At 45.0% G+C, this 23,422-nt stretch overlaps 2 protein-coding genes across 4 annotated transcripts in view; one reads left to right on the plus strand and one right to left on the minus strand.

Moving 5' to 3' along the window:
- Window positions 1-29: 29 nt before the first annotated feature.
- Dtx3l (deltex E3 ubiquitin ligase 3L) lies at window positions 30-10,903 on the minus strand. Its single transcript, XM_021184754.2, has 5 exons — window positions 10,635-10,903; window positions 8,310-8,560; window positions 4,224-5,747; window positions 3,286-3,503; window positions 30-1,333 (listed from the first exon to the last, which is right to left on the minus strand). Exons 1-5 carry the CDS (start codon window positions 10,816-10,818, stop codon window positions 1,264-1,266), a joined length of 2,247 nt encoding a protein of 748 aa, XP_021040413.1. The 5' UTR covers window positions 10,819-10,903; the 3' UTR covers window positions 30-1,263.
- Window positions 10,410-23,422, plus strand: part of Parp9 (poly(ADP-ribose) polymerase family member 9) — a 36,409-nt gene continuing 23,396 nt past the window's right edge. Inside the window, exons 1-4 of one of the 3 annotated variants that reach the window (XM_021184753.1) lie at window positions 10,410-11,001; window positions 12,877-12,979; window positions 15,097-15,130; window positions 19,110-19,963. In XM_021184753.1, coding sequence (XP_021040412.1) covers window positions 12,965-12,979; window positions 15,097-15,130; window positions 19,110-19,963 — 903 coding nt within the window. In that variant the 5' untranslated portion in view covers window positions 10,410-11,001; window positions 12,877-12,964. The other 2 variants (XM_021184752.2, XM_029470443.1) reach the window with 2 other exon arrangements.

A 23,422-nucleotide genomic window follows, 5' to 3' on the forward strand; every position in this document is an offset into this window, starting at 1 on the left:
ACTCACTTTGTACACCAGGCTGGCCTCGAACTCAGAAATCCACCTGCCTCTGCCTCCCGAGTGCTGGGATTAAAGGCGTGCGCCACCACGCCCGGCTCAAACCTGTTTTTAAAGTTCCCATTTATACAAGGGTTTCACTTTCCCACTTACACAAGGGCTCAGGAAGAGATTAAAAAATAAACAACTAATGTATTGCTACAGAGATGGACATGAAAAAGAATTATGGGATGGAACTCATTGGCCTAGGGTTTAAGTTCCAACATCAAAACCAAATCAAACCGAACTAAACCAACCCAACCCAACCCAAACAAAAAAGCAAAAACCAAAAAACCTCAAACAAACAAACAAACAAAAAAACAGGCAATGCCAGCACTCAGGAGGCTGATACAGGCAGATCTAAGTTCAAGACCAAGCTGGTCCACAAATTGAGTTCCAGAGCTATGCAGTGAGACCCTGTCTCAAATAAACAAAGCAAACAAAAATCAGGGAAGGTTCCATTATGTAAGGACATAGAGGATGATTACAGACTCACCCAACACCCCAACCGTAACACAAGAATGACATCAGATTTCTTCAGCAAAAATTGAAATTCTATAAAACTATAAAGTTTTCTTTTCTGTCTCCCCCCACCCCAGTGTGTGTGTGTGTGTTTGTGCACATATGTGTGGAGGTGTGTATGCAGAACAGAGGATGATGTTAGATATCTTTATTTCTGTCTACCTAATATTTGTTTTGAGACAAGGTCTCACTATGTATAGCTCGCTGTCCTGGGACTTGGGCACTGTAGACCAGGTGAGGTCTGGAACTCAGAGATTGCCCGCTTCTGCCTTCCAAGTTCTGACATTAAAGGCGTACACCACCATGTCCCGATCCACCTTATTTCTTGAGATAAGGTCTCTCAGTGAATCCAGAGCTCATGGTTTTAACTAGGCTACTTGGCCAGTAAGCTCCAGGAATCCTCCTGTCTCCACTCACCAGTGCTAAGATTACAAGTGCATGCCAACACACCAGACTTTTCCATGGATAATTTCAGATCTGAGCTCATTTCTTCATGCTTTGTAGACAGGGCCATTCCCCCCAGCCTGTGCCTGTAGAGTTTGCCTTCCATGAAAGAGTGCCAGCCACTCTAGAAAAGACTGGCAAACAGACTACTTAACGTGAAAAATGTTATAAAGTCGTTCTAGAAACAGATTTTTGTCTGTACTATCCAGCCTCCTGACACATGTCTTTTGAGAGTGGACAGACGTCTTCCCTGCAGTTTCCTTACTCAATGCCTTTTGCTTTCAGCTCCTCCTTGACACGTTTCAGGTAATCAGGATCAGGGTAGCCAAAACTGCAGGAAGAAAACAAGAAACACTTTAGCTTCTTCCCAAATAATTCTTAAGAATGTGTATGAGAGCCGGGTATTGTGGCACAGGTGCGCAACACTCAGGTGACACAACAGTCAGAGCTCTATGAGTCTGAGGCCAGCCTGAGCCACATAAGGAGACTTTGCCTCAAAACAACAACAAAAACTGTAGGTACTACTTATATTTGAGCATCTAGTATTCTGGGTTTCAAACATTCTCCAGTAATCCAGACAGTGACTAGTATCCAATCACCCAAGCGCCTGGCTGGCCGACCAGCATCTGTTTTCTAGACAGATTGCTTAAATTCTTAACTTATTCTAAGTACTGATGCACATAATGTTATAACTGTCATATTCTACAGCGGCAATAGTAGTCATACACTTATGGGCAAACACACCAGAAGAAGGCATCAGATCCCATTACAGATGGTTGTGAGCTACCGTGTGGTTGTTGGGAATTGAACTCTGGACCTCTGGAAGAGCAATCAGTGTTCTTAACCACTGAGCCATCTCTCCAGCCCCTGTGGGCTTTTCAAATTGGGGGATCTGAAAAGGCTTCATGATGTATTTCTTTTGGATGCCAGAGGTAGAGGAATTCAGATTTCCTGGAATATATCTCCCACCATCTTGGGACCCTTTATAACTAAGACTTCTGCTACCATGTATTAGCCTTGTGAGTTCAGTATCATTGTGGACTGATGGGAAGAGAGAGGTGAGGGAGAGGGCGAGGACCTTAAAAGGAATCAAAGCCATCCTGGAGAGATGACTCAATGGTTAAGAGCATGGGCTGCTTTTACAGAAGACCTGGGTTCAATTCCCAACACCTGCATGGCAGCTCACAACTATCTGTAACTTCAGGGCATCTGACACCCTTACACAGACATACATACAGGCAAGCCACGAATGCACATAAAAATAAATAAACCTAAAAAAGAAAAAAAGAAATCAAAGGCAAATAACATTCCTAGGATCTATCTTTTAAATAAACACGAAACCCTAAATTTAATCAACTTGGGTAGCATTCATCTTGGACTCTGAAACCCCTTTCTTCTGCAGCAGAACTAAACAACTGAGTCATACCTTATGAATGGCAGGGTAGAAGGTTGGGGGGGGACCAGTCTTTTTATCTTTGAAATTATCGTTATGGGCTATTATGTGTGTGCTGTGGGTGTTGGCTAGTTTTATGTCAACTTGACACAAGTTGGAGTCATCATAGAGGAGAAAACCTCAATTGAAAAACTGCCTCCTGGGATGGTGGTGGCAAACAACCTCAATCCCAACACTTGGGAGGCGAAGGCAGGCTGGCCTGGTCTACAGAGTGAGTTCCAAGACAGTCAGGGTTACATAGAAGAATGCCTCCATACGATTGGGCAGTTGGTAAGCCTGTAAGGCATTTTCTTCCTTCCTTCCTTCCTTCCTTCCTTCCTTCCTTCCTTCCTTCCTTCCTTCCTTCCTTCCTTCCTTCCTTCCTTCCCTTTCTCTCTTTCTCTCTCTTTCTTTTTTCTTTTTTGGTTTTTCGAGACAGGGTTTCTCTGTATAGCTTTTTCTTAATTAGAGATTGATGTCAGAAGGGCCCGGCCCAATGTCAGTGGTGCCACCCCTGGACTGGTGATCCTGGATGCTGTAAGAAAGCAGGCTGAGTAAGCCATAACCAATGTTCCTTCATGGCCTCTGCATCTGTTCCTGTCTTCAGGTTCCTGCCTCCTTTGAGATTCTGCCCTGTCTTCCTTCAGTGGCCTGTGACTCAGAATATGTAAGGCAAATAAACCCATCATCCTGAAGTTGTTTTTTGGGTTATCACAGCTACAGTAACCCTAACTAAGACACCAGGCTAACATCTACTGCTAGAATGTCTTTCTATCCCCACAGCCTCAAACTGCAGTGTTTGACAGCCTTGAACTTCATTCAGCAACCACTACATTCCAAAAGGCTCTTACTTTGCTGGTCCTCCAAACTTGGATGTTTTGTGATGAATATCATTCCATGTAACGACATCCGAGACTCCTGTTGCTCGAGAGTATCCTATTGTGAAAGTCAGTCTGTGCTTAAAGGCTTCGTGGAGCAGACCCAAAACCTTTCTTCCCTCAGTATTATCAGGCAAGTATGCATATCGTTGTGTTCCATGATAAGCCTTTCCTGGGTTTGGGTGCTCTTTCTGTATGAAGAAAAGAAAATTATATGTGTGTGTGTGTGTGTGTGTGTGTGTGTGTATACATTTACACACACATGCACAAGCACACACGCGCACGCGCGCGCACACACACACATATATGGATGCCTCTGTTTTTAGTAGTTATGTTCATGGTAGATGAAGCCTATTGAAAGCCAAAAAAATTAACATTTTACTCATATTCTGAATAATTCATAGTTCTCCTCTTCAAATTAGAACACTACCTGCCCAACTCCTCCCATCCTAACATATGATTTCTATCTTTAATAAAAAGACATGAGGCCAGGCGGTAGTGGCTCACACCTTTAATTCCAGCACTCAGGAGGCAGAGGCAGGTGGATCTCTGTGAGTTTGAGGCTAGCCTGCTTTACAAATTGAGTTCCGGGAGAGCCAGCTGTTACACGGAGAAACCTTGTCTCACCCCCCACCCCCCCTCAAAGACGACATGAAAGGCTACGGGTATAGATCATAGGGTCCTTGCTTGGCATGTCCAAGGCTCTGAGTTCGGTACACTGTCAAAGTAATTAAAAAGGCATCTAATTTCTAAGCATGCAACATGATCTCTGCCTCTGTTATAACCTACCCACAATCACAGAATGAATGATTTCCTGGGAAAATCATTATCTAAGAGGCTATAGGATGCCCCGTTGGACTTTGGCAATCTAGCATAGCGAAAAGAAACCCATGTTCCTCGGGCACACTTACTGTTTGGATGCCATCTTTTATATCATAATGAATCACAATGGTGCCACAGCCTTCATAACCCGGAAGTGACCCTTTTTGAGTGAAGTGAGACATAGTTCCCTCTGGCTGGTTCCCTTTCTGGATGCCGTAGGAAGTCAGACACACAGGACAGACAGGCTTGATAAGCATGGCTTTGCTGATACACGAGGTGCAAAATTCATGCTTGCACTTGGGGAGCACGTGCTTGTTGCTGATGGTATCCATGCAGATGACACAGTAGTCCTCGGTCCCCTTCGAAGCTGCAGGGCTGCTAGCAGTGCCTCGGGGAGCAGGTAAGGCCGCATTCTCCTGCTGATCTCCATGGGGGTCACTACTGCTGATCTCCATGGGGGTTTCCTGATCCATAGCCAGTTTCTCTCCAGATGACAGTGACAGTCCCATTCTTTTGGAGACATACTGCAGTGCCTGCGCAAGGTGATGCGGCAAACCAGTCAAGGACACTGACTCCTGAGATGTCACAAAGTGCACATTCGGGTGCTCTTTTTTAAAGCTGTCGGCAAACTTGGTATTGTGTAAGCGAGCTCTCTCCTTGCCCAACCCTTTCAGCGACAGAACTTCTGTCCTCAGCTGCCACGAGGCACGCTGGAAGGCATCAGTAAAACCCGTGTAGGACTGCACAGACAGGTCTAAGTCCTTATCCTTGGGGACAAAAAGAATGCGGGTTTTCTGGCCTTTTTCCTGGACTTTGCCATGAGTGTTAAACTTCTGCTCGATCTCTGAGATTTCCTGGAGCAGTTCAGGTTCTAGAAGCTTAAAGCGCGTCGAATCGACCTCGATGCCCGTCGTGTACCCAGATGCGGCTATTTTCACAGGTCTCAGGACAAGAGCTTGGGAGACTTTTTCTGTGGCGGCTGAAACGTCAGCAGGAGAGCCGAGGAGAGTCAGCGTTCTTCCCTGTCCCTTTATCAAGAGCTTTGGGAAGCAGCGACTCAGCTCCTGTCTGACCTCCTTTGCTCTCTGGTGCTCCTCTAAAGAGATACACTCTTGCTTCAGAGACTGCGTGCATTTCTGAAAGTCTCTGATAAAGGACTGACTTGCTTCTTCTAAGTTGCCTAATGGGCTGGAGGTGAAGCCTACAGTGACCATATCGTGAGAACTAGCTTGGATTTCAATGTTTACACCAAATTTGTACTCTATGAACTCTATTCTACCCGGATTAACATGCTTGAAATATTCAAGGAGAAGCACAGGAACTTGAATACTGCTCTGATCAAGGGGCTCCCGATCCACATCGGGAGTTGTGTGTTTCTGTGGGGCGCACTTCCGTTTCTGCTCACTTCCCTTCCGTTTCTGCTCCCTTTCCAAAAGCTGCTCACTCAAAAAGTGATGTATCTTTTCAATATCTTTGAAGTTGCCACACACCTTCTTAATTCCATCACTACCCTCCATGCTTTTGATGACGTGAGGGCAGACAGTGGTTATAGATGCTCTCTGCTCTTTAGAGAGCAGGTCACAGTTCAGCTCAGCGGTCACAGCAAGAAAGACCTGAAGGTTTAAGAACAGGTACAAATAAGATGTCTCAGAATATCCACCCCTTTGGAGAAAGGCACCCAGAAACGATACCATCTTTTTTTCTTAGCGGTGACTGACTTCTTAAGTCCCCTGAGAGGAGCAGTCGGCTCCAAGTGAGGCTTGCCAGCCCCCTTTGCACATTAGACTCACCTTGGGGGTGGGGTGGGGAGGGAGCAGTGTCTAAACATGAATTAAACAAAGAAAGCCAAGGCCAGACCTCATTGCAGAGGCTCATATAACTGGTTTGCAAGGAAACCTGGGCATGAACATTTTCTAACACTCAATGGCCAAGAGATCGGTATCTAGAGCTGCCACAGTCTGTTTGACCCTTGGGGACTAAGGGTTGAAAAAAGACAACTCCTTGAAACTGCTGTGGTTCTCAAGAAAGAGTTTTCGAGCTTTGAACTTCAAAGGTAGCTCTAAATCCAAGATGGAGTCTCGCCTAGCTTTGTCTCACCCTATTTTTTTCTTACTTACTCTCTTACTTTAAGAAAACCCCAAAGCAGCCAGGAGGTGGTGGCATAAGCCTTTAATCCCAGCACTCAGGCAGAAGAGGCAGAGGATCTCTGTGTTTGAGGCCAGGCTGGTTTAAATAGAGACCAGGATAGCCAGGACTACATAGAGAAACTCTATCTTGAAAAAACAAACAAACAAACAAACAAACAAACAAGAAAACCAACTACAATAAAAGGAAAACCCTAATGCATGGAACACTTAACTCATGGAAAGTTACTAAGTCTTTTAAACCTTGGTTTTTTAAAAGTTCAGTGATGAGATAGAAATACCAGATTTGGATAAAAAGGATACAGGCAAATTGAATGTAATATAAAAGCAACATTTCTGATGATTGGTTCCCACTCAGAGTTTTTCCAGATGCTCTCTAATCCACAGAGAGCATTTTCTTCTCTAGATTAGAGCCTCGGGGTGTTTCCAGAATCAGCGTCTTTCCCACACCTCCATCAGGACCACCTAGAATCTAGGATGTCATCCACCTAGCCCACTGCAGCCACTGACCTTGCACCCTGGCTCCTTCAATGCCTAGGCTTCAGTGCAGCAGCCAGAGCGATCCTTGACAAATGCAATCTGGATCCTGCACCACCGGGGCCCCAAAACATCAGGCGAAGCTCCACAGCGGAAGTTCAAACCCTCAGCTCTGTCTTCACAGTACCCTTTCACGTGCCCAGCCTCTCACATGCCTCTCTTGCTCACCGCCTGTTCCCTACTCTTGCCTCACTGAGACTTCTGAGTTCAAGACATCAATTCCTGGGAGGTCTGTGCATGCGCTTCCCTCAGCCTGGAAGTCCTAATTACAAAACCACACAGCTAGGTCGTTTCATTTATTCCTGATCTTTAGATGCAGCATCATTTGGATCTGTGTGTCTCTTCGTTTGCACCCTATTTATGAGAGTGTTTCTGCCACTGTCACATATCTGCCTTTATTCTTCCTGCACTTGTTGCTGGAAAGACTTTTATTATAAATCTATTTACTATTCTTTGCTTCCCTTACTAGATGACTAAGGGCCCTAAGAGCAGTCTGCAATGTGTCGATGTCCCCAGCCCTACAACAGTGCCTGGCACACAGAAAATAGTCTCTATTTGGAAAAGACTTTTTTTTTTTTTAAATAGCCGATGCACTCTCATCATTTAAGCCTCAGGCTAAATGTCACTTCATCAAGAAGTTCTCCCATCGTTCCCTTGCAAGTCCTCACCCTGCTCTTCTCTGAGACAAAACTCTGTTTTGAAATCTTGCATGTCTTAGTCTTGGAAGTACTTCTGCTCAGTTCATTGCTTCCTGTCTACACACCCAATCCAGGCTGCACGAGGACAGGAATCTTGTCTCTGTGTGCCTCTGTAGTCCAGTGCCTCGCCTGGAGCTAGCCCCTGGGACAAGGTTGTTAGACCAAAAAGGCAGAGGCAGTGACCACAGAAGCAGTTGTAGAAACAGTGCCAGCTTGTGGGTTCCCAAAGCTGTGAGACCAGGGGTGCCAGTCAGGAGCAAGAGTGAGGTCCAGATACATTTGAACCTCAAAATCACATCTGGAGACCCGCAGACTCCAGGACTGCTTCCTCCTTGGTTGGAACCAGGATGTTCCAGTGCACAGGAGCCTTATGACCCCCACCTCCACCACTCGAGGTAGTCTTGTAGCCTGGTGGCTAGATTACAAGTTAAACTTCCTCTCTCTTTAAAAGGACATGTCCAGCAAGCAAGCACCTGGAATTCTTCTTCATGCAAATAAAGCATTCCCCAGCATCTATGCCCCCAGCCAATGATGACACCTCCGAAACTCCTACCCACTTCCCCAGGTTTATATGGCCCCTGTTCACCCCAATAAAGAGGGATGTTTGCCTGAAAACCGTCTCCAGAGAAGGCTGTTTCTCCCTAACTCAGGCTGGCTGAGATCTTGCTAATTCACCTGTGCCAACTAAGCTTCATTCCTACCTGTACAGTCCGGGGTGCACAAGGCTGCCCGAATACACCGAGGGGAAGGGAGAAGTAGATGCCAGAGCAGCATCAGCTCCTCTGTCAGCACTCACCTTTTGGACAACTGAGTCAACAGAGTTAGAAACGAGCCCGTCATGGGGATGTATGTCATCACAAAGTGCTTCATCCAGAGACTCTGTCAAGGACGGAGGTCTGGAGCTTGGTGTCTCAGCTGGTTGTGTCAAGGATGGGAGTCTGGGTCTCAGGTCCTCTACTGGCTTTTTAGTAGTTTCCAGGACAATGGTCACAGGTTTTTTATGGACCAACATCTTGTGTTCTCTCTTTTTCAACACTTTCTCCTTATCTTCAGGGGAGACATTAAACATACACATTCACACAGAAATAAGAGAGAATTTACATAGCTGATCCTCAGTATCCCTCTAGGTTGATTCTAGAAACGTCTGAGCATGCTACCTCTAGAGATGCCCCTAATAAGCTGAGGACTTTCACATAAGCTACCCATGTTCTCACATATGCTTTTTGGTTGTTGTTCTTTTTCTTGTTTTGTTTTGTTTTTTTGTTTTTTGTTTTTGAGAAGTTTTTAGGTAGTCCTGGCTGTCCTGAAACTCCTGGTGTAGACCAGGGTGGCCTTGAACTCACAGAGATCTGCCTGCCCCTGCCTCCAGAGTGCTACAATTAAAGGCATGTGCCACTACTATAAATGCATTGGTTCACCTTCCATAACTTTATTTGAATAAACCATAGGGTATGAGACTGTTGTGTAAATTTTCTCAAGACTGAAACATTCCACCCTGCAAAGAAGTTCCTTAAGCAAGAAGGTAAACAACTCAAAATAGCTTCAGAAAATCCCAGAAACTGACCAGACTCATAGGCCCCTCCCTGAATGAATTAGCAATAGAGACTGTTGGGAGGAGTCCTCCCGAGACTCCCAGAACAGAGCTGCTATGGGGACTCATTAAAGGTCCGCATAGGAGACTCTCAGACAAGACAAGCTGTGAAGAAAACTTCAACCACCAGAGAAGCTGCCTGCAGGAAGTGAACTCTAAGCTCCACTTAGGAGGAAGTTTAGACCAACTGAGCCACCTGGAAAGAAGACTCCCTAACCTATTGAGCTGCCTGTAGGTGTGCAGTGAGCTCCAGGTTCCCAGCTTTGTGAGCTGTCACCCATGCTAGGTGGGCTTTGGTGATGCAGTTGCCTTTGAGTCATTTCCCATATTCCTGTAAGTAAATCCAATAACCAATACCAATGCAATAAGTAATGCATTGGTTCACCAAGTTGGCCCTTGGTGGTATCTGTTGTAGGCCCCTGGTCAAATGCATACAGAGGACCTGAACAGTTATTTCTGGCATTCTGGAATAGCAGGCTGGTGATAGGAGAAGCTGATCAGAACTCTAAAGAAGGGAGCTTAAGTTTTAGCATAGGAATATAATTTGGTTATTAGAAACCACATTTCTGGTCTGGGCATGCTGGTACACACCCACAACCTAGCACTTAAATGGTAGTGGTAGGGGTAGGGGGATCATGAGTTCAAGGCCAACCAATGGTACATGGCAAGATCCTGTCTCAAAGGGGTGGTGGTGGGGAAACCTATGTTTTGTAATGGTTTTGAATCTCTCATTTCAATGACATTGAATAATGGTTATTGTATAGTTAAATGGTGAAACCCCCGCCCCCCAAAAGAAACAAGATCAAAAAGTTTAGAATGTATATGCATTTGCTGACTCTCAGAAAAGAATGCATGAAAATGCCCCCGTTGAGGGTATTAGTGTGGCACCATATGCCTTTAATCCCAGCAGAGGCAGGAGGATCTCTGTTTGAGTTTGAGGTCAGCCTACGGAGCTAGTTCCAGGACAGACAAGGATACAAGGAATAACCCTGTCTCTAAAATCAACCAAACACACACACACACACACACACACACACACACACACACACACACCAAAAACCAAAACCAAACCAAATCCCATTAAACTATCTTCAGATAATTTTTCTTTGACTTTCCTTTTTAAAGTGGTCATATATTACTTTTGTAGTTCTTAAAAACAAGTCAATGGAATCTTTATTTACAACAGTAAAATGGCTTGGAGTTGAGATCGGTGGTGGAGCACTTGCCTAGCGTGCACAAGGTTCTGGGTTTCCTCCTCCATCCCAACCCCCACACTTCGTTTCTTCTCTCAACTGGGTCTGCTGGGAAATTCTCAGATGGAGTCGAACCGCGACCTCGTCAGCGGCTGGACTCCATACGAGGCTCTCTCCGCCACTGTGGGATGGAGGGAGTCTGTGGACCGCACTCTCCCACAGACAGAGAGCCACACTCGCGTGGGCTCTCCTCGGAAGCATGCAGGGATCGGTTTGGAAACCTGCTGGGTCTACCCTTGCACCCGAGCCTTGCCCTGTTTCTCCTGTCCCGGCTCACCTGCTTTTTCTAGGAACTTCACCTCGTAGGTGTCCGGGGCGCTGGGGCCCACGGGCTGGACAGAGCACTCCCCACCTCCCGAGGCCCGGCTCTGGAAGTATATCTCGAGCTTCCTGTGCGCCTTGGGGATGGACTCCCGCAGCCGTACGAGTAGCGGGGACGGCGGGTCGGGACTGGAAGCCATGGCTATCCGCGTCTGGCTCGTTTGGGGCTCAGGGGCGCTGCACAGACAGGGAAGAGCAAAGGCGAGCCCTGCCCTAAAGACCCGAGAGGCAAAGTTTCAGTTTCGTTTCCCGAGAAGGTCCCTCCTTGTTTTCCGCAGAGCGGCCGCCTGTCTTGCTCTGCCATCTCCCAGAGCCATCACCCGGTGAGTAGTTCGCACACTCGGCGGTGGGCGCTCAGAGGAAGTTTCCCCACGGTGGCAGGTCGCCCTTCTATTCTTGCAGGATCGGAAGTTTGGCGGGAACCCGGATCCCAGGTTCAGGCCTCCCAAGGGTGGAGCGGAATAGAGGGGTAAAGAGTTTCACCTGTTTGTACTTTTTGAAATGATTGTTATAACTAGTATTTACTGAGATGCTGTTCTGATTTCAAGTGGAGGGAGTTTACCTGCTTGGTGACCTGTACTTTTCCTGTTAGATGGACACCTTAGGGATTTTCTGCTCGGGGTCTTTAAGTTAGCGAATAGCACAGATCGGCTTGCTTCTCTGAGTCCCTAGAGAGGGAGGTAAAGAGGAACAGAGCACAGAAGCAGTCAGTACCTGTGAACAAAGCAAAAGCCAAAGAGCAGGTTTCAAGAGGCATCTTGAGGGATTGGGGGAGGGGAGGAAAGTATTCTAGGCTGGGAGAGCTGTAGCCTGAAGTCCAGAGGGCTTAGTTCCAGGCCAGGGAGAGGAAGAGGAAGGGTCTGTAAGATCTATAGCGTCAACAGAAATAAAGTGGGGATTATGTGTGTTAATTCTAAAGGTTAACACCATAGTTTAGCTCATAGGTGATGGTTAATCTTGGTTGTCATTTTGACTGCGTCTGGAATCAGCTAAAACCCCAGCTAGCTGGGTAGTGCTTGTAGGCGATTTTCTTGATTGGGTCTTTTGAGACTGGAAGACCCGCCCTAAATCTGGGTCACGCGTCCTGGTAGCAGCCTATATAAAAGGACAAGGAAAAAGGAAGTTTTGCTTTTTGCCTGCTTGCCTCAAGACAGACAAGTGCACCCCAAAGCAACCTCTCAGCTGCAGCCTCCAAGGAACCTTAGAGGTCTCTCTTGTGTGAAAGCAATACTGCCCTCTGCAGGCTCCCCGGATCCTGTCCGGGCAGTTTTGGGTTAGTATTCGAGTGACTCCTCGATGTGCATGACCAGCTGTGCTCTCGTGTTATACAGTGTTTTTCTGCTTCAAAGACATTACAGATCATCCCAGAGACTATTGTGTTAGTCATGAGTCTAACATTTCATAATTTTAGTTTTTAGGCTACTAGATTAAAATCATGAGAAAGTGCAATTTCCCAGAGCTTCAGATTTTTATCCAGACATCCTTAGGTCAGAGTTGTTTATCACAGATTCAGAAAACAGCCCGTGCAGGTTCAAGCAGTTTCTTCAGTCTTCACAAGCCCCATGGGACGCACCACTGTTCTCTAAGGAGAAGGCTGCTCCTTAGATGGTTTGCCTGGTCTCAGCACTTTGTTACCATTTTCTAAGTGTACCAACACCTTCAAGACCTCACTTCCGTAAAGCGTTTCCTATTCCAGCCCCTACAGTCTCTCCCCTCCCCCCCCACTCCAACTAAAATTCCCTGAAGGTAACAGTATTAATGCTATAATCACATGGTCACCCTCACCATTGACATGAAAAACTCTAAACAGCAGAATTTTCTTTCAGGTCTCCTATGGTTTATTTTTTCTTCTTCTTCTTCTTTTTTTTATTTTTTCCAAACAGGGTCTTTTTTTTCTGTGTAGTCCTGGCTGTCATAGAACTTGTAGACCAGGCTGGCCTCAAACTCAGCTATCTCTGTCTCCCAGCAAAGGGATCAAAAGCGTCAGCCTCCTATGGTATATTCCTAGAAGATCCCCTTGGCTTTAGTCATTGGTGGCACAAGTCTTTAAAACTAGTATCCAGGTGTCTTCATCTCCATAGCACGTTCCAGACCAGGCAAGAGTAACGTGATGGGACCTTATCTGAAAAACAGTAACCAAAACCCAAGTTGCCTCTGCTTTGACCAGCTCTTATTGCGTTCTTTCTATCTGTTCCCAGAAACAGGCCACCATCTCCTCGATCTACAGACTACACTTGGAAACACAAACAAATATAAATATCTGAAGAGCCACGTGGGACCTGAAGAATGGCCTATTACATGGTAAACACAGAAATATAAATACTTTTCATCATGAAAAATCCAATTATTACATGAAGGGTTCTCCCCACAACATTAAGAAAGCTGGGGCCTTCAATTACACCTAGGACCCTCATATGATTTTATACTCTCAGTAGTTACTGCCCTGGTAGAGGTCCTAAGTTTGGTTCCTAGCACTCATGTGGTGGCTCACAATCTTGCCTGTAACCTCAGTTCCAGGGGATCTAATTTCCTCTTCTAGTCTTTGTTGACTCTTCCATGCATGTGGTATACACAACTCACGTAGGCTCACACACACACAAAGTTTTCTTCTGGGGCCTGAGAGATGACTTAGTGGTTAATAGCATTAGAGAACCCAGGTTCAATTCCCAATCCTCACACGAAGATTCTGCTTCTGGGGGATTCAGCGCCCTCTTGTGGCCTCCAGAGCAAGCATGTGATACGCAAACATGCATGCAGGCAAAACACCTATAAGTATAAACTTAAATTACAATTTTAAAAGTTCTTTTCCGCGTTAGAAATGGAAAACATGAGTATGGTAATATAGTTGAGTATGGGGGCATTCAGTACTCAGGAAGTTAAGGCAGAAAAATCACAACAGGTTCCAGGCTAAAACCCTATCTTAAAATTCAAAACATAAAAAATTAATAAATAGGGCTGGAGAGATGGTTCAGTGGTTAAGAGCACCAACTGCTCATCCAGAGGACCTGAGTTCAAATCCTAGCAACTAAATGGTGGCTCAAAACCATCTGTAATGGGATCCGATGCCCTCTTCTGGTGTGTCTGAAGACAGTGACAGTGTACTCATATAAATAAAATAAATCTTTTTTTAAAAATTAATAAATAATATATTGATATAATTAGCAGAATGAACAAGGTTATGGAAGGCCTTTTTTAAAAAAATATCATCTCCAGGACTAGGACTGTGCACAGATGATAAAGCGCTTACCTACCATACATATAGCCCTGGGTTCAATTTCCAGTAATGCATAAAATCGGCTTGGTAGTATGTAGTAAGTTTGAGGCTAGCCTAGGCTACGTGAAACCCAGTCTCATGCCACCTTCCATATGGTGTGGATTTTCTTTAGTCTTTCAGCAGCTGTCTCAGGACAGGTTCAGGAAGTGGGCATGGGGAAAGGCTCCTTTAAGTCAGTCTGAAAACTCCCACTTTCTATTTGTCATGAAATAGGCAACGGCAGTGAGTGGATCCTTACAGCCGTGGGAGATGCATCTGGAGAGGCTCATAGCCTCATGTGTTCTATTCTGGCCAGAGAAATCCCACACAACTCACTATGGTTGAGGCCTTTGAGCCTTTTCAGGTGTTAGCCTCCAGCCCTTTCTCTTATTCTGACTTAGAAGTGCATCAACTGAGCATGGCAGCAGACATAACCTCAGCACTAGGGAGACTGGGGAAAGAGGACTTCTGGGAGTTCAAGGCCAGCCTGGGCTCTACAGTGACTTCATAGCCAGCCTGGGCTCTATAGTGAGTTCAAGGCCAGTCTTAGCTCTATAGTGAGTTCAAAGGCAGCTTGGCCTCCATAGTTAGTTCAAAGCCAGCCTGGGCTCTATAGTGAGTTCAAAGCCAGCCTGGGCTCTATAGTGAGTTTGAGGCTAGCCTGGTCTACAGTGTGAAACAAATGAAGTGTATTGACCTCTTTAAGAGGCACAGATAGGCTCAGTATTTGCTGCAGCTTTTAACGTTTTCAGTGTTTTGGGTACACAGATTAAAAAACGATAGGACAAGCCTGGCAGCGGTGGTGGCACACGCCTTTAATCCCAGCACTCAGGAGGCAGAGGCAGGCAGATGGCTGAGTTCGAGGACAGCCTGGTCTATCGAGTGAGTTTCAGGATAGTCAGGGCTACACAGGGAATCCTGTCTTGGGAAAAACAAAAACCAAACAACAATGAAAACAAAAAACAAACAAACAAACAAAAAACCACGACAAAAATATCAACAAACCGAATAATGAATCTAAACAACAAACTAAAAAATTTCCTTCCCCAAACCCTAAAGCTGAGAACCTATGCTATTCCTGCTTAGCGGGCGGCATGTATGCAATTGGTCATCTCTGCTTTTTGCAGCTTCAGGCTTTTAAAGCAGCCGTTTCATTTCTTCACAGGATACATGGGCGGCAGCTCCCGCCGAAAGACCAGGTATGATCGCCTCCCTCTCCCTCTCATTTAAGAAAGCCTTTGCTGAGCTCTTTCCTCAGTGCAGAAGAGGGCACTCAGAAGGAGACTATCCCCCCCTCAGGGGTTCAGGTGTGTGACTGCAGACGCTGTGGAGATGCGGGCAATGTGCTTTGGAAGGGGAACTGCTTCCGAGGCTTGTGACAGCTGAAGACATATTCTCTTGGGACCCCCCCCCCCCCCCCCCCCACACACACACTATCCTTTCCCTTGTTGGCAGAGACTCTTTTCTCTATTTGTTTGAGAATGGTCTAGCTTTGTGGATGTGACTGGCCTGGAACTCGGATCTGCCTGCTTCTGCCTCTGAGCACTAAGATTAAAGGTGCATATCAGCATGCCAGCCCTGTGACACACTTCTGACCCATCCCATGACAGCCAAAATGAGCAGAAAGACTGACCAAGAGCTGAGAGAGTAAGCCTGCCTAGTTTCTAGGGGTGAGCCATTTGCATTTGTCATCAGTGTAAAGGCCAGTTGAGACCGACTGCTAAGTTGTGGCTTCTTTTGGGTAAGAGATGTCGTCAGAAGTCTTTCTTGGCAGCTCAGGTTAGAAACAGAGTAAACTACTACATTTAATCTACTGCCCTACTTTTTTTTTTAATTCTATGAGTACACTGTTGCTGTCTTCAGACACATCAGAGGAGGGCACTGGATCCCATTACAAATGGTTGTGAGCCACCATGTGGTTGCTGGAAATTGAACTCAGGACCTCTGGAAGAACAGTCAGTGCTTTTAACCGCTTGAGCCATCTCTCCAGCCCGTTGTCCTACATTTTAACATCTCTGAAATAAGGCTCCAGTTTTCTGACATTCATCTTCCTTTCTTAGAGGCAAAGGGTATGTTGGTATCTCATCAAAGAATAAAGAGAAAGAGCCAGGCAGTGGTGGCACACGCCTTTAATCCCAGCACTTGGGAGACAGAGGCAGGCAGATTTCTGAGTTCGAGGCCAGCCTGGTCTACAGAGTGAGTTCCAGGACAGCCAGGGCTACACAGAGAAACCCTGTCTTGAAAAATCAAAAAAAAAAAAATTCTTGTTTTTTAAGAATTTTAGAAGGAAAGAAGTTACTTTACTGACCCTAGGTGACCCACAAACAGATGTTCTCAACATATATCCATGTGTTGCTTCTCACACTTATTGTTAATTTGTTTTTTATTTTGTTATGTATTTATTTATTTTTGTAATTTATTTGTTATTTATTTTGTTTAAGGTTCCTTTCAACCTGTTGGCTGCTTTTAACAAATGATTATCATAACACACACAGGCACACACATTATTCTGGGTCAGGGACTTGGAAGAATTGTAGTTTAAGATTAAAGCTGTGTGTTTAGGGACTGGAGAGATGAGATGGCTCAGTGGTTAAGAGCACTGACTGCTCTTCCAGAGGCCCTGAGTTCAATTCCCAGCAACCACATGGTGGCTCACAACCATCTGCAATGGGATCCAATGCCCTCTTCTGGTGTGTCTGAAGAGGGTGACAGCGTACTCACATACATAAAGCCATGCATTTAGTTTATGTTTTAAAAGCTGACTGCAAAGCATATAAGATTGGTTACACTGTTTTCTTAAAGGCGAGTTTAGCAGACTGGATATATATACAGTAGGAAACAGATTGAGTACAGAAATTTAAGTGATTTCTAGGTATATTATTAACTTGGTTGCAAGATCGACAAAAGTTCAGCTTCTGAAGGCAAGAAGGATTTTCTTTTCCTTCCTTCCTTCCTTCCTTCCTTCCTTCCTTCCTTCCTTCCTTCCTTCCTTCCTTCCTTCCTTCCTTCCTTCTTTCCTTCCTTTTTGCTTTTTAACACAGGGTCTCTCTGTATAGCTCTGGCTGCTGTGGAATTCACTCTGTAGACCAGGATGTCCTCAAACTCAGAGATTCACCTGCCTCTGTCTCCCAAGAGCTGGGATTAAAGGCGTGGCCACCACCACTGCCCAGTAAGAGGGATTTGCAGAAAAAGATATTGATACTCTACAGGTTGGGTCATCCAGAAACTGGATGTGTATGCTGGGTGGGTATGGTGGTAGGCCCAAAGTTTAGAGGCTCAAGGAAGGAAGATTCTAATTCAAGAACTACATAGCAAGGCCTTGTATTATCACTACCATCAACTTCCCCTGCCCCTGAACTGAAGTGCCTGAAAGCCTGCCATTGTGTTACAGATGCCCCATATAGGCCATAAGTGGCATTGCTCAGCCTTGGATGGGGTTGTCCTGAGAACCATGACTTCTGCTGAGGTGAACTTTAGTACCAAATAGCTATAGAGGCTGTGAACTAACTAGATTTCCCATGTATATACAAATTAAGAAGGATGTGAACAACACATCTTGCAGTCTTAAAAATGCAGTAAGTGATATTTATTTATTTATTTTATGTATGTGAGTACACTGTAGCTGGACAGATGGTTGTGATCTTTCATGTGGTTGTTGGGGATTGAATTTTGAGGAGCTCTGCTTGCTCCAGTCAACCCCACTCACTCAGTCCCTGCTTGTTCTGGCCCAAAGATTCATTTATTATTATACATAAGTGGACTGTAGCTGACTTCTGACACACCAGAAGAGGGCGTCAGATCTCATTACAGAAGGTTGTGAGCCACCATGTGGTTGCTGGGATTTGAACTCAGGACCTTCAGAAGAGCAGTCAGTGCTCTTACCTGCTGAGCCATCTTGCTAGCCCAGTGATTTTTTTTTTTAAGACAGGATCTCACCATGTAGTTCTTCTGATTGTTCTGGAACTGGCTCTGTGGACCAAGCTGACCTTGAACTCACAGAGATCTGCCTGCCTCTGCCTCCCCAGGGCTGGGGTTAAGGAAGGGTGTGCATAGCATAATTCTTTTAGCTACTGGGCTGTAATTCTCTGTTGATTTAGACTGTGAGGACTAGAGTAAGTGCCATGAGCCAGAGGTTGCCGGTCTCCTCCCGCTAGCTGCTCCTATGTTGCCCATCTCCTCTCAGTAAGGAACAGCTTTGACTAGTGACCCGTGGAAGCTGGATACACATCTCAGCTCTTGTAGTGATGACTGCTCTAAGGCTCTGGCCCTGAGTTACACGATGTGCTCTGCCCTCTAAGAGATAGATGAGCTTCATTTGCTAACCAGCACACATAGTATCCTTGTGTGTTTGTTGTTTGTGTTTTCCTGTCTTAGTTTCTCACGTTCTCTCCTTAACTTCAACCCCTGGTGTTCTCTAGAATCAACTCTTGAAGTACTTATACTCAGAAGTCTCTTCTCAAGATTTGCTTCTAAGCGAACTTAAACTAAGACATTAAGAAAAGCAGAGGGTTTTCTTAAGATGGCTCAGTGGTTAAGAGCACGGACTGCTCTTGCGAAGGTCCTGAGTTCAGATCCCAGCACCCACATGGTGGCTCACTACCATCCGTAACAAGATCTGACGCCCTCTTCTGGGGTGTCTGAAGATACATACAGTGTACTTACATATAATAAATAAATAAATAAATCTTTAAAGAAAAAAAAAAGAAAATGTAAATGAGGAAAATATCTAATTTAAAAAAAAAAGAAAAAAAAAAAAAAAGAAAAGCAGAGACGTTATGACTACAGCTTCCCTTTATTCCCGACTCACAATTAAATCATCTTCGTGTATGTGTGTGTGTGTGTGTGTGTGTGTGTGTGTGTATGTGTTTTACAAACATTGAAGACATTCTTGCTTTCTCATTTAGGGACTGCTAACTAAATGCCATATACAAGGCCGAGCCCTTTTCAAGTGGCTTTGCATCTAAAACCCTTAGATATCTTTGGCCTGATTCCAAATGTGTGTGTTTGAGGGTAGGATGGGGGGGGGCGGAGGGAAAAGCAGTGTTGGTAAGGGAGGTGGTGAAGTTCATCTCTCTTTCCAAGTGAGAAACTCAGCCTCCTAGTGTGGAAAGGAACCATGTCCTTTTCAAAGGAACTGGTGTTCATTTCGTTCTTCTTTTGTCTTTTCTCCTTTACCAGCCAACAATTCTCTTGAAGAACACTATAGATGGCAAATTCCCATTAAACACAATGTCTTCGAAATTTTAAAGAGCAATGAGAGTCTGCTATGTGAAGTCCTCCAAAATAAGTTTGGATGCATCTCTACCCTGAGCTGTCCAACTCTAGCAGGGAGCAGCCCTCCTGCTCAGAGAGTCTTCAGAAGGACCCTGATCCCTGGGATAGAGTTATCTGTCTGGAAGGATGACCTTACCAGACACGTTGTTGATGCTGTGGTGAACGCAGCCAATGAAACCCTTTTGCATGGAAGTGGCCTGGCTGGAAGCTTGGTGAAAACTGGTGGCTTTGAAATCCAAGAAGAGAGCAAAAGAATCATTGCCACCCTTGGTAAAATCTCAGTTGGTGGAATCGCTGTCACCGGTGCGGGGAGACTTCCTTGCCATTTGATTATCCATGCAGTTGGACCTCAGTGGACAGTTATGAACAGCCAGACAGCTATCGAATTACTGAAACTTGCCATTAGAAACATTCTAGACTATGTCACCAAATGCGATGTACGCATTAAGACAGTAGCAATTCCAGCCCTGAGCTCTGGAATTTTCCAGTTCCCTCTGGATTTGTGTACGCGCATAATTTTAGAAACTATCCGGCTTTATTTCCAAGACAAGCAAATGTTCGGTAATTTGAGAGAGATTCATCTGGTGAGCAATGAGGACCCCACTGTTGCGTCCTTTAAATCCGCCTCAGAAAGCATCCTAGGGAGGGATCTGAGCTCTTGGGGGAGTCCAGAAACTAACCCTGCTTCCAACGTGACTCTTCACATCAGCCAGGGCCTGACTCTCCAGATTGTCCAAGGCTGTATTGAAATGCAAACAGTAAGTTTTTGTTTTTATTCCCTGGCAGAGGGGAGTCCTGGAATTAATGGTTAATCACTCACTAAGATGCTTAACGTGGAAGACTATAAGATGTATCTTTTGGGGATTAGAGTGTGTGACTGTCAGGGCCAGGCCATCTGGATTAGAGACTAGCTTCATTATCCTAACTCAATGGCTTTCTTTCTTTCAGTCTCCAGTCCTTCCTTTAAAACACATAACAGCAGCACTTAAACATCTGAAAGCAGAGTCATTATCCAAGAGATGGTTACAGTTGTGTGTGGCACACGGTCATATGGGAGTTATAATGATTAGGTTCTGATTCTTAGGAACCAGAAGCGATTGGAATACTCTTTAATCCCAAAGAACTTAAGCTTTCTCTTATTTCTTTGTTTTTGTTTGTTTGTTTGTTTGTTTATTTTTGAAACAATGTTTGCTTTCTACCACGTCATCCAAGACTCATGATCCTCCTGCCTCAGCCTCAAACACTAGATTTTTATTTTTTTGAGGCAAGGTCTCTATAGAGCTTTGGCTATCCTGGAACTTGGTATGTAGATCAGGCTGGTCTTGAACTCACAGAGATCCACCTGCCTCTGCCTCCAAGGTGGGATTAAAGGCTACTATGCCTCGGCTAAGCACTGAAATTAATTAATTAAGTAAGTAAGTAAGTAATTAAGTAAGTGTGTATGTAGGTGTGTGTGAGTGTGTATGTGTATCAATATGTGTGCTGATAGGTGTATATTTGTGGGTCTATGCATGCTTGGAGGTGGGGGTAGGGTTCGCACACATGTGCACACACATGTGCACACATGTTAACTTTGGTTGTCTTCCTAAAGTACTGTCTACCCTTCTATTTTTGAGACAGAGTTTCTCATTGGTCTGGAAGTTGTCAGGCAGGCTGTGCCTTACTGGCTAGCTAGCCCCAGGGAACTTGTCTTGGCTGGGATTGTGAGTGCTTGTCACCACATCTGGGTTTTTTCACATGGTCTCTGGCAAGTACTTTACTGACTGAGTTACTTATCTCTCTAGTTCTATCCTATTTTTAATCTTAAAAGAAACCAAACCCTTTATTTGGCAATCTCATTGGGGAAACAAGTCACTCAGCATTGCTGAAGCGAACTATCAATAATAGTAAACAAAAAATAGGAATACAGCAGGGCATGGTGGCCTGTCCCTGTAATTACAGTAATTTGAGGTGGAAGCCCAAGGATCAGGGGCACAGAGGTAGCAAAAAGTAACGGTGACAGGGCAGAGAAGAAAGCCCTACTGATGCCCCTCTAGAAGCACCCCTGGGCTGGCTTGCTTGGTGGCAGAAAGCTTGCTTAGCATGGGTTTGATTCCCTGCCCTGAGGGAAGCAGGCTGATCTTAGGTTTGGGGAGTTGTGAACTAGCAGGAGGAAGGCTTTCAGGGAGGCTTGAGTGACTTGGTCAGAGAGACAGAGAGGAGTCGACAGACAGGAAATGATCAGCCTGGCTGGACACACTGAAGTTTAAAGTTATTATTATCTTTTTAAAGATTTACTTATTTATGTATGTGAATACACTGTAGCTGTCTTCAAACATACCAGAAGAGGGCATGGGATCCCATTACAGATGGTTGTGAGCCACCATGTGGTTACTGGGAATTGAACTCAGGACCTCTAGAAGGGCAGTCAGTGCTCTTAGTCCCTGAGCCATCTCTCCAGTCCCCACAATCAAATTATAATTAACTGTCAGGGAGAGTAGCGCTTACAGCCTATGAGATATCAGAGTGAAGGCTGAGGAGACTTCATGAAGTGAACGATCTGAGGAGTCATTAGTGTGGCATTTAACATTTAAGCAGAAACATTATTTTTTTAAAAGATTTATTTATCGGCTGGTGAGATGGCTCAGAGGGTAAGAGCACCCGACTGCTCTTCTGAAGGTCCTGAGTTCAAATCCCAGCAACCACATGGTGGCTCACAACCATCCGTAAGGAGATCTGACTCCCTCTTCTGGAGTGTCTGAAGACAGCTACAGTGTACTTACCTATAATAATAAATAAGTAAATCTTAAAATAAAAAAGACTAATAATAATAACATATTATTATATTAAGATAAGCCATCTCACCAGCACCAAGCAGGAACATTATTAAATAGCATCCTTTGACCAGATTTTATCATCTTCATTTATTGTTAGCAGCTTCAGGAACCTTACATCTTCTGAAGGGTGCCAGTGCCCCCCAATGGCAAATTCAGATTGCTTTTTCAGGGCAAAACCATTAATGTCCATGATAAAAGGAGTACTTTGGCAAATGCCTAGAACCCAACACCCCAGAGGCAGAGGAAGAGGACTTGATCTAAATTTGAGGCCAGCCCGATCTACATACAAATCAAGTTGCAAGCCAGCCAAGATGACACAGTGATACCCTGTCACAAAACAAACAAATCCACAGAAGTACCTAAGTTTCCTTTGATGGATGATAAGAATTTTGGTACTTGCTTTGTTAAGGTTTTTATTGCTATGAAGAGACACCATGACCAAGACAACTCTTATAAAGGCAAACACTTAATTGGGGCTGGCTTTCAGTTTCAGAGGTTCAGTCCATTATCATCATGACAGGAAGCATGGCAGCATCCAAGCAGACACAGTGCTGAAGAAGGAGCTGAGAGTTCTACATCTTTATCCAAGGGCAGCCAAGAGAAGACTGTCTTCCAGGCAGCTAAGAGGAGGCTCTCAAAGCTCAACCCCACAGTGACACCCTTCCCTCAACCAGGCCACAGCTCCTAACAGACCACTCCCTATGGGACCAGCCTATTCAAACTGCCAGAGTACCGAAGCTGTAAGGGCACAGCTCACTTTAGCACTGATCTCAGAGTTCTGAGACAAAGTAGTAAGAAATGCAGTTGATGTCTATGTGTACGCTGATTCTGTAGATCTGTGGTTCTCAGCCTTCCAAGCTGTGGCCCTTTAACACAGTTCCTCACCTTAAGGTGACCTCTGACCATAAAATTACTTTTGTTGCTACTTCATAACTGTAATTTACTGTTACTGTTACGAATCACAATGTAAATATCTGCCTGAGGCGACCCCTGTGAAAGGGTCATTTGACACCTCCACAGGGGTCCCAACCTACAGGTTGAGAATGGCTGCTGAAGATGAACTGGTTAAGTGGCTGCCTGTAGAATAGTTGGGTAAGTGTGTTTGGTGACCCATACAGAAAGAAAGCTCTGTTTCACTAAAGTCCTTTTGGCCTTGTTTATACTTTCTTTAACCTTGGACCTGAGAACATAAAGACAGGAGACGTCTTCTGTTCCTAAAGTTACTAAGACACTTTTTCTTTGTTGCCAAGCAACCTACACGGAATCAACGAGAAGTGACAGAGATAAGGCAGAGAATAAAATCCGTATGGATGTGTCTTGAAAATAACCATGGGACACCGGGCAGTTGTGGCACATGCCTTTAATCCCTGCACTTGGAAGGCAGAGGCAGGTGGATTTCTG

The sequence above is a fragment of the Mus caroli genome, chromosome 16, assembly GCF_900094665.2.
Source record: "Mus caroli chromosome 16, CAROLI_EIJ_v1.1, whole genome shotgun sequence".
Taxonomy (NCBI): Eukaryota; Metazoa; Chordata; class Mammalia; order Rodentia; family Muridae; genus Mus; species Mus caroli.